Source organism: Eleutherodactylus coqui, chromosome 9 (genome assembly GCF_035609145.1).
Source record: "Eleutherodactylus coqui strain aEleCoq1 chromosome 9, aEleCoq1.hap1, whole genome shotgun sequence".
Classification (NCBI taxonomy): Eukaryota; Metazoa; Chordata; class Amphibia; order Anura; family Eleutherodactylidae; genus Eleutherodactylus; species Eleutherodactylus coqui.
This window is the reverse complement of record NC_089845.1, coordinates 94,953,201-94,970,279: the sequence shown is the minus strand read 5'-3', so window position 1 is coordinate 94,970,279 and position 17,079 is coordinate 94,953,201. Positions and strand designations below refer to the sequence as shown.

Below are 17,079 nucleotides of genomic sequence, written 5' to 3'. Positions count from 1 at the left end.
ATGGGTGAAACTTGTTTTCAGCTCTCTTATCACCTTTACTATTTCTAGATTTAGTCATTTGGAGTCCTAATGATTTAATATAAGTTCTACACCGTTTGAGCGTTCTTCTTTATGCATGTCATTTGGGCAGAAGTATCCACTTAAAGACTCTTCTTTCTTTTCTAAACAGGAAATGTATGAGGTAGCCAAGAAGCTTTGTTCCTTTTGTGAAGGTCTGGTTCATGATGAGCATCTACAGCATCAGGGCTGGGCTGCCATTATGGCCAATCTAGAAGATTGTACGCATTCATACCAAAAGCTGCTTTTCAAGTTTGATAATGCCTATTCAAAATATATCCAGTCTGTAGATGACATAAAGGTGAAGTTAACAAAGTAAGTTCTTAGAATTTGTGCCTAGTATATCATGTGTTAAGCCGTGGTATGATACATACTTTGTTTTGATGATTAACAGTATTCACTCCATAGTTCTACATAGTGATATGCACACCAATTGTTTGTTTTCTGCATTACATATTATCTATACTCATTATTTTTCACCCTTTAGTAGAGATGAGCGAGCATGCTCGGTAAGCGCAGTTACAAGGAGAGCATCGCTTTTTTCGAATAACTGCTGGCTCGTCTGTGAAAATTCGGCGGGGCAGGGGAAGAGTGAGAGAGAGCTCTTCCACCCCCCTCCCCCGATCCCCTCCGTAACCGCCCGCGGCCCACCCGAATTTTCACGGACAAGCCAGCAGTTACTCGAAAAAAATATATATATAAAATATATAGGATTTCTGTGTGAGAACATTTATTTAGATCAAGAGAGGTGCCCCCCCTCCCCTCTGCATTTGCCTGTTATATTTGTGTGCCATCCAAACCAGTTTCATTTTAGCCTGATGAAGGGTGGATAACAGAACCACCCAGAAGCTTGCTGTAACATCATGTGTTGTTGTTAGCCAGTAACCCCTTCCCACTCCAGGACGTACATTTACGTCCTGGAGTGTCGGGGTATCAATGAAGAGAGGTCATGGGGCAACCTCTCTTCATACAACGCGGGCGTCAGCTGTTTATTACAGCTTACACCCACAGGCATAGCTGCTCTCAGCCGTGCGGCCGATTGCGGCTAATAACACTTTAAGTGCCCCATACGGTGTTCGGGGGACCCGTTCACCCCCCCCGCGGTGAGATCGGGGGAGCCGTGCAGGTGTCATGGCAGCCCGGGGGCCTTCTGAAAGGCCCCAGGGCTGCGTCAGCGGACTGCCTCTCAAAAAGCAGTATGACGTAATGCCATAGCATTACGTCATACTGCAGCAGCGATCAAAGCATCGCATGTTGTAGTCCCCCAGAGGGACTTAAAAGTAAAGTTAAAAAAAATCAATAAAGTTTTTTTAATTGTTAAACGGAAAAAAAAAAAGAGTACTTAAAATTTAAATCACCCACCTTTTGCCATATCTATAATTAAAAAATCTAAATCATAAAATAAAAATAAATATTTGGTATCGCTGCGTCCGTAAAAGTCCGATCTATCAAAGTAGCACAGTATTTACTCCGCACGGTGAATGTCGTCTGAAAAAAAAGGTTAAAAGGTATCATATCTACAAGATTGCTTGGTTTCTCTTACTGAAAATATTCACATTTTACTCGACTGGCTAACACGGTACCAAACCTGTTTTCATATTAGCTAAAACTCAGAGATATATAAATGATTTTCCTCTGTATCCCAGGAGTTCCGTTATCTCCTCCTTGAGTATGGCTGGGAGACAACTAACTACAGCAGGAGCCTTATGCAGTCTGCAATGTTAGAGTTGGCTTGTGCAGCCCCTTTATGTAGGCAGAGAAATCGTTTGCTAGTTCACTCGCTAAGTTGTTCAGTCATTCCCATTCACTGTATAAGGGCGCTTTCACATAACCATTTTTATGTTCAGTTTTTTGTGAGCCAAACCCAGGAGTGGGTCCAAAATATGGAAGACATACAAATCTTTCTATTATACTTTCTCTCCACTCCTGCTTTTTTGGGTCACAAAAAACTGAACATAAAAACTGACGTGTGAAAGGGCCTCAAGTGAATAAGAAGGACTGAACAATCCCTATTTAAACTAAACAATTGGCAAACAAGCCAACAATGAGTTTCATGCTTGCATGAAATGAATAATAAACATGTTATCATTCATCGTTCAATCATTGGCTGTGTTTACACTGAACAATTATCGTTCATTTTTGCTTGTTTATACGATTTTTCGAACAATATTCATCCCGTGTAAAAGGGCCTTTAGATGTAATGCACACAATCCTGAAATACTAAATGCTTTGTTTTGAATTGATTTCCCAGTTTAGGCACCGCTGTCTCTGTCATGGCCAAGATCCCGCTGCTAGAGTGTCTAACTCGACATAGCTATAGGATGTGTTTAGATAGGTTGATGTCTTCTACGGATCGAGAAGTTGATGAACTGGACACTGAGAAGACAACGGACATGGTGCAATATGATGAAACAAAACTGAAAAATCTGGCTTTATTAGCTTCTCTTTCTACATCTGGAGAGCATGTATCACAGGAAGTACATGACGACAATCGTACAGAGCAAGAGAACACCGAGTCTCTGGAGCCTTCAGAGGATATTATGACCCAGGATAGCCCGCTGTTCAATGTTTCACTGCTGGACTGGATAAACGTACAGGATCGGCCCAATGATGTCGAGTCATTGGTCAGGAAATGCTTTGACTCTATGAGCAGAGTAAGTAGACGACGTACCATTCAGTATCATGTAATATTAAATGATGGACGTTTTAATTAGTTGGAGTCTTCCATTCTAATGTGCTATATTTGTGGGTTTGCAACTTACCATATATACTCGAGTATAAGCTTAGTTTTTCAGCACATTTTTTTATGCTGAAAAAGCCCCCCTCGGCTTATACTCGAGTGAGGCAAAAAAAAACAACAACACCCCCCCCCCCCCTCTGTAATACTCACCTCTCAGCCGGCGTCTGTGTCCCCAGCACGATGGTCTCCCCAGCGGTGCGGCAAGCTGCTTGAGAATTCTCCCCGCTGTCATCTCCCTGCTCGGCTTTGAATTCCCCCGCCGTCAGCACTGTGTAGGTAAGCAGCAGCGGCGGCCCCATTGAGAGCGATGCTGCATGGAGCTTCCTTCATGCGTGTTTTGGCACGTGCGTTGACGTGCAGATTTGTGCGCACCTACGCACGTGCAAATGCACGCTCGTGTGAACAAGGCCTTACTTTTAAAAAGTAACCTTTCTTTTGTTACCCAAAAATTGCTTTTATTGCTGTATTCTGAGACCACTAACTTATTTTTGTGTAAATTCGACTGTGCGGAGGCGTGTTTTTTTGCATGGTGAGCTGTAGTTTTTATTAGTACCAGTTTTGGGTATTTTGCATTTTTGGCATTCTGTACTTTTTTTTTACATGTGTACACCATATTGGATAAATATTGTGGCAGCCCTGGGAGCCTTCACTAATGTCCGGGCTACCATACTAGCCTATCAGCACCCTGTGATCTAAACCGTTAACTGCCGTGATCAGAGCTAACTTCAATCGTTGCAGTTGCCCGCTGCTGTAAACGGTGAAAAACAGCTAGTAGCCACCAGGTATGAAGCAGACACTGCGCTCCCAAGCCCACTCCATATACCCTGCATGACTGTACAGTGTAAGTTTCCATATTGCGGTCATGAAGTGGTTAATAGTTTCTTGGGTGATTGTTAAAAAAAAAGGATTGGAAGCTGAAATCCTTTTGGACTTGGGCTCCATGGTGATTTTTAGTTGTCGTATTAAGAGCAGTGAAGTTGGTTAAGTTTGCAGAAATCTGCTTCTCAGCTGGAAAATGTGTTTGTCTGAATACATCTAAAATGAGAAATGAAGCAGCTTTGCTGCAAATGTAATTAAAAATGCCCTGTTCTTTTGTTTCTACAACTTTTATGCAGACTGTATCCCCATGGAAACAGACTGTAAATACATTTTGTTTGGTAAATCTGCAATCTTCCTTCCAATTATCCCCTACTTTATGCTAATGTGTATTTGGTAGTATGGCAAGCGGAAGAGGACAGAAAGAAGAGAACATACTCAGAGTAGACCGATTCTATGTGTTAAGGTATGTTCACGTACAATTAAAGCTCTCCATTGAGCTTTCCTACAAGGGGTTCCATTTGGATGCCTGAAAACGATGTTTAAATTGAACCCACGATGGGTCCATTAAAGGGGTTGTCCCGCGGCCAAAACGAAAAAATTTTCACACCCCAGTCCCCCATGTTAAGCAAGCATCACAAACTACCCCTGTAAATCGTTTTTTTAGAGCGTTTCTACTCACCATGGAGCTGTTTCATGAAGTTATAAAAATCTTCTTCCAAGATGACCGCCGTCATTTCCCAGGGTGCACTGCTGGTCTTCTCCCATGGTGCACTGCGGGTCTTCTCCCATGGTGCACCGTGGATGTTCTTCTCCAGTCTGAGCTCCACTGCCGATTACAGCCACCTCATTGGCTGATCGGCACCACGTGACGGGGGCGGAGCTACGCAATGATGCTGAGAAGGGGGAGGAGCCAGGACGCAGCTCGTGAGCCCGGACCACCCAGAAGAGGAATCCTCTCTGCGCAAGCGCGACTGTTGCGGCGACCAGAGGAGAAGTTTGGTAGTTGCCATGGAGACGGGGACGCTAGCACCGGAGGGGGTAAGTGTATAACTTCTGTATGGCTCATATTTAATGCACGATGTACATTACAAAGTGCATTAATATGGCCATACAGAAGTGCTTAACCCCACTTGCTTCTGCGGGACAACCCCTTTAAGTTGAATGAGGCAAACTTTGAACTCCGTTTGACTTGATTTATTTTCCTCTTTTGTGGAAGACACTGTAGTGTAGTTCTTTACTGTTGGGTCGTCAAAAAAAAGATGAAAACCCAAGTTAAACTCAGTCTAAAGATTGCATCTTTGGACTCGATTTGTCTTGTAAAAGTCAATGGTTCCATTGTGGCTTCTGTTTTTAAGTACCAGTTTTTAATTTCAAATGGAACCCCCTAACCAAAAAACTCAACAGAGAGCCTTACTATGTGAGCGTAGCCCTACCATGAAGACACGGTTTGCCCAAGAGCTGTAGAGACAAAACAGTTGGAAATTTCATTACGGCCTATCGAAAAATTGCTTTGTTTTTTATTTTAAATGAACCAAGAAAATAAAAGTTATGTAGGAAAGTAAATATAGTCGTACGGCCTCGTTTACAGAGCGTAATTTCGGCAAAGATGCCATGTTGAAATCCATGTAGGAACCTGTGCCATTTTAGCATTCAAGTGAACGCTAGGGAAATCCACTCCATAGTTCATACGGAATGCGCATCTCGAAAACAAAGAATTGACGTCCGTTCTTGACATGTTTCCTGCACTAACCGGGGCAAAATCCGTGTGCGAATCTGCTTACAAATCTGTGGCAGAACACTGAGGCTCGGAAGCCCTAAAGTGAACAGGTAGCTCGCTGAATCGCAAACATACGTTCCCATTTCACATTTACAACATGCAGATTGTAGAATAACCTTGAATCGAAATGTTAAGCCCCTAAGAGAGATTTAGGCCTTTTTTCTGTAACATATTAAGGTCATAGTCACAGAGCACGGATTTGCCAAAAATTTACGGCAGAAATCTAAAGCTAAAATTTGGATTTTTGCAGTTAATTGGTCAATGAACAGGCACACAGATTAACTCCATTATGACTTGTGGCAACACTGAACACCCTGAGGATTTTAAAATTCGGCGTACATTCGTTATTCCATGTGAATTATGGGGTAGGAAATTCTGCACTCACAAACACTGTTGGTGGAATATCAGAGGATTTAGGTGTAAATGTTGACAGAATCCTGACCAGTTGTCATCCGGGGTGGGCTTCACACGGCTGAGAGTATTGTGCATTGAGACGCACAAATCTTATGCCAATATAAACCCCATTCTTTTGAATGCAGTCATATAAATGAGCGATGTTTTCTAGAGATGAGTGAGCATACTCGCTAAGGACAATTACTCCATCGAGCATTGTCCTTAGTGAGTACCTGCCCGCTCGGAAGAAAAGGTTCGGCTGCCGGCGGCGGACAGGGAGCGGCGGGGGAGAGCGGGGAGGAACGGAGGGGAGATCTCTCTCTCCCCCCTGCTCCCACCTGCTCACTGCCGCAACTCACCTCTCACCCGCGCCGGCACCCGAACCTTTTCTTCCGAGCGAGCAGGTACTCGCTAAGGACAATGCTTAATCGAGTAATTGTTCTTAGCGAGTATACTCGCTCATCTCTAATGTTTTCTTAATCATGAATTGGGTGAGAAACCTGCTTTTGGACTAGAATTTATTCAGCTAAACGATCATAAATTAATGTGATTTCTTAATTACATTGTTTAAATTAACTAAAATATTAATGTTATTTCTGTCCAAAAACAGAGTTTTCACCCAATTCATGATATGAAGCATGTTCAGGTGTACTTGCTCATATTTAATACCACTACAATGGTTGTTGCTGTAGAGTTGGTCACCATCAAGATTTTTTTTCTTCCTAATAACCGCAAAGAATATCTTCCCAAAATGTTATGGTAAGAAACTTCAGGGCGTCGGACATATATATAATTTTTTTCAGCTTTCTCTCTGGAGTTAGTTCCAAAAAAAAAGTTGAAATCTTTGTTTCAATTTTACTTTAACTTGTATTGCAATTAGTGTTAGGAAAATTGTTATAAATCTCCATACATTACGGAGCGAATGATATCTTGCACATCCTCCTACTCCCAATAATTTATGAATTATCAAACATTGTGGCTCTCAGTGACCTTTGGAAAATTGACATCCTATATTTCTTGACCCCCATGACCCAATGGGCCTGAAGATTGAGATTATTATATACATTCTAGTAAGAAACAAATGTGCAAACTTTTGTAAAAATCTGAGATGGTCGGTTGTGTTATCCCTTTGGTGATTTGTCCTGGAATGACCCTGTTGTACTTATTCATTCAGTTATTAACCCTTTCATGATGCAGTACCCTTTTTTTTCCCCCATTTTCGTTTTTTCCTTCCCCCTTTTAAAAAATCGGAACTCCTTTGTCCATCGATGTCGCTGTATGAGGGCTTCTTTTTTGCGGTTTTGCGAGTTGTAGTTTTCAATGGTGCTATTTAAAGTACCATATAATGTACTGAAAAACTATTTTAAAAATTCTAAGTGGAGTAAAATGAAAAAAAACCCGACATTCTGCCATTTTTCACTGCGTCTTGTTTCTACGGCGCACAAACTGCAACTAAAACAACCTGATAACTTTATTCTATGGGTTAGTCCGATTGCTACGATACCAAAGTTGTATAGTTTTGTTTTTTTTTCACTATACTACTCTTTTTTTCAGACATTTAATTTTTTTCAATTATTTTATGCGGTCATTTTGTGCGCGCAATAGCTTTTTAATTTTTCCGTCGACATAGTTGAATGAGGGCACATTTTTTGCGGGATGTCCTGTAGTTTCCATTAGTACTAATTTGGAATACATACGACTTTTTGATTGCTTTTTATTGCATTTTTTTCTGGGACACAGGGTGACTGAAAAAGTGCATTTCTGGCGTTCTTTATTTTTTTTTGGACGAAGTTCACCGTGCAGGGAAAATATTGCACTACTTTGATAGAGCGGACTTTTACGGACGTGGCGACACCGGATATGTATTTTTATTTTTTTATTTGGATTTTTTAATTATAGATATGGCAAAAGGGGGGTGATTTTAACTTTTATTACTTTTTTTACAACTAAAAAAACCTTATTGATCTTTTTTTTACTTTACTTTACATTCAAGTTCCCCTGGGGGACTACAATATGTGATGCTTTGATCGCTCCTGCAGTATGACGTAATGCTACAGCATTACGTTATACTGCAATTTGACAGGCAGCCTATCAAGCCACCCCACGGGGATGGCTTAATAGGTAGTCTCTCAAGGCAGCCCTGGGGCCTTTCAGAAGGCCTCTGGCTGCCATGACACCTGCACGGCTCCCCCAATCTCACCGCGGGGGGGGGGGGGGGGCGGGCGTGCGGGATCCTCGAACATCGTTCGGGGGATTTAAATGCCGCTGTCAGAACTGAAAGCAGCATTTAAGGGGTTAATAGCCGCGATCGGCCGATAAACAGCTGACGCCCGTGCTGTATTAAGAGAGGTCGCCTCGCAACCTCTCTTCATACATACCCTAATGCTTCAGGATGTAAATGTACGTCCTAGGTCGGGAAGGGGTTAACCTCTTTTTTTTTGTTTGTTTTTTTTGGGTGGGGGGTTTCAGAGAGCCACAATTTCATTTTACTAGCAAAGTAGCTATATGGCGACTTATTTTTTGCCGAATGAGTTGTGTTTTTAATGACACCTGATATTGTGTAGTGAAGTAAAAAATGCAATCTCACCATTATTTTCTGAGTTGTGTTTTTAGAACTCACATGTTGCGGTAAAGATGACACCTCTTTTTTTCTTTCCTGGCTGCTTGTCTAATTCTAAATCTGATTTGAGTTGATGTTATTTGATTTAATTAGATATGAGCTTATAGTAAATAAGGCCACTGCTGTATGGCGCTTCATATGCCCTAATAAGGCATGTAAATAGGTTGTCTTCTTGGGACAACCTCTTTAATCCTAGCCCATTCTCTTTCATTAATTCCTAATTCTAACTTTTCGATTTATATTCCCCCCTGGAGCCTATGTTCTTCTATGAAGCTATTAACACTTCCTCAGTAAACATAGTATGTAAGGCTGAAAAAAGACACATGTCCGTCCAGTTCAGCATATTATACTGCAGTGTTGATCCAGAGGAAGACAAAAATCCCATTAGGTAGAATCCAATCTTCCTCATATTAAGGGTGACTTCACACGAGCGTATGTGTCCATAGGTGCGCACCCCTGTACGCGCAAAAACACGCGTATGTGAAGGTCCGTGCATTGCCTTTAATGGTGCCACTGCTGCCGTGTCCCCTGCAGGGATAAAGAACACATTTGCCACATGCGGCAGATGTTTCCTTCATCCCCGTAGGGAATAAAGAATTCCCTGCTGCATCTGTCACATATGTGACAGATGCAGTGAAGGACTTCTTCATCCCCGAGGGGAATAAAGAATTCCCTAGCACAGTTGTCACGGATGACAGCTGCACTAGAGGATCCAGCTGCCGGCACCCCTTAACTGTTTTTCAGGAAAGGACTTTAAATATAAACCTTTCCCTGAAAAACAAGCAAACAAAAACATACTCACCTTTCCTCAGCTTACATTCATTCAGCGAGAGCTGCTTCTGATTGGCTGAGCGCCTTAGCCAATCAGAAGCAGCTCTTTTAGCAGGTAGGGATTTAAATTCCCTGGCTGCTGAAAGAACTTTAATGCAGAGTCGGGGACAGCGGAGACGGGACGCGGCTGAGTCCCGGCAGCTGAAGAAAGATGAGTATGGTTTTTTTTGTTGTTGTTTTTTTTTTTTACACCAGTTTGGCTTGTTTTTCAGGAAAGGGTTTATATTTAAAGCCCTCCCCTGAAAAACAATTACGGGGTGCCGGCAGCTCGATCCTCTAGCGCAGCTGTTATCTGTGACAGCGAGGATAAAGAACTCCTTTGCTGCATGTAGCAGATGTGTTCTCCATCCCCGCGGGGGACATGGCAGTGACGGACAGGTGTGTGTGTGTGTGTGTGTGTGTGTATGTATATGTATGTATGTATGTATGTATGTATGTATATGTGTGTATGTATATATATATTGTATGTATGTGGATGGATGTGTGCGTGTGTGGGATATATATATATATATATTTTTTCAGGGAAGAGCTTATATTTAAGCTCTTCCCTGAAAATCACTTCAGGAGTGGTGGCAGACCATTGCCTTCAATGGAGCCCCCGGCAGCAGCTGCGGCTCCATTGAAGGCAATACGTGCCTTCCCTATGAACTCTTTTAGTGAGCTTACTATTACTACATCCTCAGGCAGAAATTTCCAGTCTCACTGCTCTTACAGTTAAGAACCCCTTCTATGTTTGTGTAGAAACCTTCTTTCTTCTACATGTAGAGGACATCCCCTTGTTACAGTCACATTTTATGTTACAAATAGATCATGATTCCTGAATTAGAATGATGATATTTAATGGAGAGTTTACTTTATCAGTCTTTGTTGCATCTGACATGTCTTTTTTAATAGAATAGTTAATATACTGGAGAAAAAAACTATTTCATAGATTTGTTTTCTCCTCATCACCCTCTACAATTCTTTTCACATTATATTTAAAGGGCCAACCCTTTGTTTTAATCTTTTTACTGTTTAAATAGTTGAACAGTTAAAGATTAGTTTTAGGCCGCCTGCAGACGGGCGGGTCGGATCCGGCGGCGAGAATTCTCGCCGCGGGACCCGACCCCACCGCCTGCAGGGACAATCGCGTACTCACCCTCGCCCGGCGGCCCCGGCTCTTTCATGTGCCGGCTGCCGAGCAGCCGGCGCATGCGCAGACCGGAGCCAGCGGCCGGGTGAGTGACGCTTCTGTGCGAGGCTCTGTGAGCCCCGTACAGAAATAGGACACGCCGCGGTTTGTTTGCCGCGCGACATTTCGCGCGGCCAAACCGCGGCCGTCTGCATAGGAGTGCGTATTGTAATGCACTCCTATGCAGGCTTTCAGTGGCGGAAATCCCGCGGGAAATCCCGCCGCGGGATTTCCGCCCGTGTGCAGGCGGCCTTACTCTTTGGCATTGAGTCTCTCTGCCTCCACTTTTGGTATTTGTTTACTTATTTCATTATTTATTTTTTTTCCTTGTAGCTTGTTAGTGCTTCTTCAGTACCTTTTTTGTTTTAGTAGTTTAAATGCTTTCTTTTTGTTGTTGATTGCCACTTTTACATCTTAATTGAGCCACATTAATTTTATCCTATTCCTAGCTATTTTATTTCTGTAAGGCCTCATGTCCACGGGCGTGTCGGACTCCATATGCAGGAGCCCGTAGCTGAACCCGGCCCTGCCTGCAGCCGAGGACCATGCATACTTGTCAGGGTCTTCACTGCAGATGTGTGTGGAAGCGCCGCCGCACGCGTGCAGTAAGGTTTCTTTTTTCTTAAACCCCTGCTTTGCCACCGATCGGACGGCTTCTATTGACTTCAGTGGAAGACGTTCACAGGGGACCCGCACTGAAATGAAGCATGCTGTGATTTATTTTCCAGACCAAATGTTCCGCAAAACAAATCTGCGTGCTTTAATTGAGCTGCGGACAGCCATGTTTCTCCATGGGGGGCTTGAACTGCGGATTGTCCATGCTGGTTCTGCAATTCACGTCCGCCCGTGGGCATTTGGCCTAAGGTATGAACCGCCCGCTCACACTGAGTATTTTAGATGGTTTCAAAAATGTATTGTCTGTACTCTTATGTTCGAGGACATTGTTACAGTCAGTATAGTTAAAGGCTTTTGTAAAGCTGATTGAACTTTGCCTTCCTGAAGTGTAGTATTTTTGTTGGCCCCTCTTTCCCCCAAGCAAAACACACTATTGAAAGACAAGTGGAAATTTATTATATTTATGCTCAATATATCCTATATGTCTCCTGATCTGCACCCCTGTTATTCTGTCAGGTCTATTGGTTAATATTAGGTCCCAAATGGCTGTCCCTCTAGTCGAGTCCTGTACAAGTTGGGTAAGGTAATTATCTTTAGTAATCAACAGGAAATTGTTACGTTAATGAGATCCACAGGCTGGTTTCCCTGTTTATATTTGGATAGTTAATGTCCCCCATAATAAGGACCTCATTGTGATTTGCTGCTTTATCTATTTGCCTCAGTAATAGATTTTCAGTGACTTCTATTATATTTGGTGATCTGTAGAAAACCTGTATAGGATTTTATTATTGTTTTTCCCTCCATGTATCTCTACCCATAGACACGCCAAATGTTCACCTCCCTCACAAATACCTCCCATAGTGTGGGCTTTAAACAGGACTTTACGTAAAGACAAACCCCCACTCCTTTCATATGGCTGTATTCCTGCACCCTTTCAGCATTTTACATTTGTATGACATCTGCCTTACAGATAACTATATGGATAACAGTATACAGGAAAACATTAATATACTTAGTAACACATTAGGTTAGACATGTGTCCATCTAGCTCAGCCAATTATTCACCAATGTTGATCCAGAGGAAGGCAAAAAAAACCCAATAATGTTAAAGCCAATTGTCCTCATTTTCCAACTCCAAGTCTGGCAATCAGAATAAATGAGAATAAAACCACTGAAATATACTTTATTATATACATGATATTAACATTTTACAGAAGGCGACCACAGAATGAGTAGAGGTACAAGTAGCTTCGGGGTCAAACCTGATATAAGATCCAACAGCTTGTCATTCGATACTTAGTACATATCTAGTTTTGTCTACGGTTGGGCATAACATCATGTGTGATTATATGCAGCTCTAAACGGTTTTAACTGTAAAAATACTTAGTTGGTGAATCACACTGAAAATGCAAATCGTTTTGGAAGTTGGTTCCATCTGAAGCTGGCTCGCTAATGAGCTTAACTACTGGCACCACATGAAAGTAGCTAAAATTATCAATAAATAAGGTCGCTATTGCATAATGTGAGCGAGGGTAGAAGCGTCTGGTAGAATCCTGTCTGTTTGTGTTGGAGGCACCATGTAAGGTCACAGGAGGAGGTGGCAAGTCATGAAATGGATCATTCTCTTTCACTTAGCCAATTCTCTCGCTACAGTCTTAATCACTCTGGTTGATAAGCAGTTTCTTCGTAAGAGGTTCGATTGTGTTTTTCTAATATGTACGTCGAATGGCAAACTCATCCAGAACGACAGAACAAATAGAGGATCCTGAACATACTTAAATCATTTGGTCACGGTTGACATAGTTCAAAGCCGGATTATGAACATTTTCAGAACGGTTTCCTCTAAATATCCCATAAAAAGTAAATTAAAAGCCCCCAAACTAAGTGGAGAGCTTGATTTCCTTCATTACTTCATATCTCTTGATCTTGGCTACCACTGAAGTCAAGCAGTGGTTTTCCCATAATGAAGAGAATTACTGTATCAAACACTGAAGGGACAGGGTTTTATTCGTAGTGACAGCTCGTAACTTTCTATGTGCTGATAACTCATGTCAACTCATCTTATGGTCTCAACTTGAATGAGCAACGAAAATGAGAATTAAGCGCTGTCAGTGCATTTTATGATATATCGTCATTGTGCCCTCTAGTTGTAGTGTGTATAATGTACTTGAAATTTGTGTAATTGGCACATTTAATTTCGTAGGACCACTAAGTGATCTGCCGTTGGGGTGGCGTGCTTGCTGCTGTAGTGAAGGGTTCTGTACGGTCTCCTTTACCTATTCCGCTCCTCATCACGCTACTTGTTTATGTTCTTCTCTCTCTCTATTGGAGCTTTATGTTAGAAACTAATTGATTGACATAAAGCCGTTAATTTAATCCTTTAGGAATAAGGTTTTTTTTACAATTTTATGTATGTGATGGTTTTATGGCTGTTCCTTTTCTTTTTTGCTTCGGTTACCAAAATTATTTCTGCTGTATTTTTTTCCCATGACATAAAGAGCTATTTTTTAATTCCTTTTTTCACTTATTTTTTCCCTCTTTGTTTTATTAGGTGAAAATATACAAAAAGAGAAAAAATTATAGTTCTTTATTTTTTGAATTAGTATATTTACGCTAAAATGAAATACAAGAAGGGCTTCTATTTTTGTTTCAGACATTTTGCGATAAAATTTGTTAAGTCTGATATTACAGGGTGGATATGGCGACAGTTTAGACTGGTGTGGGTGGTGGGTTGTTTTCTTTCTAATATAGATATTTGTATTCTGTAGTGTTTTTGTTTTTTTTAAATTATTATTTTTGTAAGTCTTTTTTTAATGTCTTTGTCCCCCATGATGCCCTATAAGACTTCTAGGAAACTTTCACAATGTTTTATTATCTTTGAAGTTTTTCACCTTAACCGGGGCATTCACAGAAGCCCCAGTTACAGGCGCAAACTTTCCTTTGAAGTGGCGATAATCATTGCCAGGGCTGATCTGAGTCTGCTAAGACCCAGCAGCTCTGCCATGGCAGGGAGCACCCGGCCATCACCAATAGAGGAAACTGCTCTGCCGCTTCCTCTATTCTCTGTTTAGCACTCATGGAGCACTATGTAGCCTATAAAGGAGAAGGCAGCAGTGGTTAAAAACTGCTTCTGTCTTCTCCACTGGGTCCCGCTAGACTGCAGGAGCTTTGATGCTTCACTGTATTTTTAGTATTCGCTGGGATTAAAGCCCAGGACCAAGCATCATATATTTACAGTGCGTGGTCCTAAATGGGTTATCAAGAGGCATAGTTGGAATATTTTCATGTGAATGGATTGCAACTGAAAAGGATAAGACAACAAATATGGCAGTACTTTCCTGTTCTTGGCTCTGGCGATCCAGTTTTGCAGTCGGCAGTCCTCCCAGTCTCTGACAGCAGAAGTCAGGTGACCGCCGCCTGCCATTCAGAGGTCACAACGTTATTGCCCATTTTCCTAGCATCAGCGCTCACATGAGTTCCTAACAGTGATGACGAAGCTTCTGATTGGCATGCAGCGTTCACCTGTATTTTGCATTCAAAAGAGACGGAGAGAACTCCGAAGGCTGCAACGCTGGCTGTCTAAGGACCGGTAAGTTCTGCTGAATTTTATTATTTTTGTACATCTGCACCTGTCTTTAGAATGTGAAAAAGTAACTGCATAAACCCTTTAACAGAGAGAGGGAGCTTCTTCTGTGACATCGCTGGCTCTCGGCCATCCAATCATAGTGTGCATATGGGTTGCCATGGAAACTGGATGCCAGTCTATGGCCTCTGGGTCTGCCATAGCAAGTACTGGCAAGAAAACCAGAAATAGACTGTAGTATTTCTGCAAAAGCTATGTTTTTGAAAGCAATGATGCCAAAATTATTTGTTTTCCAAAAAGGGTTTCATTGTGCAAAAGTTAAAAAACCTAAAAAATATATATTTTTTGTAATCGTACCGACCCGCATATACTTAAAGGGGTTGTCCCGCGCCGAAACGTGTTTTTTTTTTTTCCAACCCCCCCCCCCCCCCCCCCCCGTTCGGCGCGAGACAACCCCGATGCAGGGACTTTAAAAAAAAACAGCACAGCGCTTACCTGAATCCCCACGCTCCGGTGACTTCTATACTTACCAGTGAAGATGGCCGCCGGCATCTTCTCCCTCCGTGGACCGCAGCTCTTCTGTGCGGTCCATTGCCGATTCCAGCCTCCTGATTGGCTGGAATCGGCACGTGGCGGGGCGGAGCTACACGGAGCCCCATTGAGAACAGAAGAAGACCCGGACTGCGCAAGCGCGGCTAATTTGGCCATTAGACGGCGAAAATTAGTCGGCTCCATGGGAACGAGGATGCTAGCAACGGAGCAGGTAAGTAAAAAACTTTTTATAACTTCTGTATGGCTCATAATTAATGCACAATGTACATTACAAAGTGCATTAATATGGCCATACAGAAGTGTATAGACCCAGTTGCTGCCGCGGGACAACCCCTTTAATGCCATTAAAACAAAAAGCATAACTGATGTGTTCTTTTTCATTCCTCCCAACAAAATTAATAGGCGTTATACAATACACTATATTTACTCCAAGATGGTACCAATAAAAACTATATCTTGCCACGCAACGAGCAAGCCCTCATGCGACTGTGTCAACAGAAAAATAAAAAAGTTATGGCGTTTTTGAAAGGTAGAGATGAAAATTCCAAAAAATAGTTGCGCCTTTGAGTACCAAACTAGGCCCCATCCTTAACCCCTTCCCGCTGCAGGGCGTAAGTTTACGTCCTGGCAGCCTGGTACTTCCCGCAACAGGACGTAAACTTATGTCCTGGAGATAGCGCGGGATCACATATGATCCCGCGCTATCCCACAGCGGGAGCCGGCTGTCAGTCACAGCCGGTGTCCCGCTGCAACAACGGGGGGGCATCGGAGATGCGCCCCCCGCTGTTAACCCCTTCCCTGCCGCGATCTAAGTAGATCGCGGCAGGGAAAGAGTTCACAGAGGGAGCGGACTCCCTCTGTGTCTCCGGCCGGAACTCGCGATGTCATCACGAGAGCCCGGCCTGTCACCATGGCAACAGGACGCCAGACACTGGCGTCCTGTATTGCCTATGCCTATGATCGCTGTATGAGCGATAAGGCATGGCAGAGCAGTAGCTCTGCCATGCCTTATGACAGCGATCATCGGTACAGTGATGTAAGTCACTCAAATTATGTAAATTATGTAAAAAAAAGAAAAGAAAAATGTAAAAAAAAAGTTAAAAAAAACCCTTTTTTATGCTTTTTCTCAGATTAGCATAAAAAAAGTTACAAAAAAAATTAAACCCCACATATTTGGTAATGTCGCGTCCGTAACGACGCGTACAATAAGTTGCACATGCTTTTGACTGTGCACGGAAAAAAACACTAAAAAAAACGCTAAAAAACTGAGGCAAAATGCTAATTTTTAGCATTTTACCTCCCTAAAAACGCAATAAAAGTGATCAAAAAAGCCATATGTACCCCAAAATGGGACCAGTAAAAACTACAGCTCGTCTCGCAAAAAATAAGCCCTCATAGAGCGCCGTACATCGAAAAATAAAAAAGTTACAGGACTTTGAATGCAGCGATTTAGAATAGAAAAAAGATTTCCAAAAAAAAGGGATTTTATTGCAGAAAAGTGGGAAAATCTAAAAAAAATGTAAGAATTTTGGTATCGTTGTAACCGTACCTGTCCTCAGAAAAAATGGAATGTCTCATTTATGCTGCATGATTAATGCTGTAAAAAAAAAAAAAAAAAATCTATGGCAGAATTGATGTGTTTTCTCTCCCTGCTATCATAAAAAAAAAAAAAAAAAGTTTTACAATATAGTCTATGTACCCAAAAGTGGCACCGATAAAAACTACAGTTCGCCACGCAAAAAACAAGCCCTCATACGGCCGCGTCGACGGAAAAATTAAAAAGTTATGACTTTTGATAAACGGAGAAGAAAATCCGCCAAAAATTGTTGCGTCTTTAAGCCCAAAATAGGCCATGTCATGAAAGGGTTAAAGGGTTTAAATGAGTGTAGTTGGTGGGGAACTACCAGCAACTACCAGAATT

General features: G+C 42.1%; 1 protein-coding gene across 2 annotated transcripts in view; it reads left to right on the top strand.

Annotated features, from left to right (window-relative positions):
• RB1CC1 (RB1 inducible coiled-coil 1) overlaps positions 1–17,079 on the top strand; it is a 131,949-nt gene that overhangs the window by 33,353 nt on the left and 81,517 nt on the right. For both annotated transcript variants that reach the window (XM_066578082.1, XM_066578081.1), the window contains exons 5-6: positions 170–372; positions 2,309–2,711. In XM_066578082.1, coding sequence (XP_066434179.1) covers positions 170–372; positions 2,309–2,711 — 606 coding nt within the window. The remainder of the gene's footprint in view (positions 1–169; positions 373–2,308; positions 2,712–17,079) is intronic.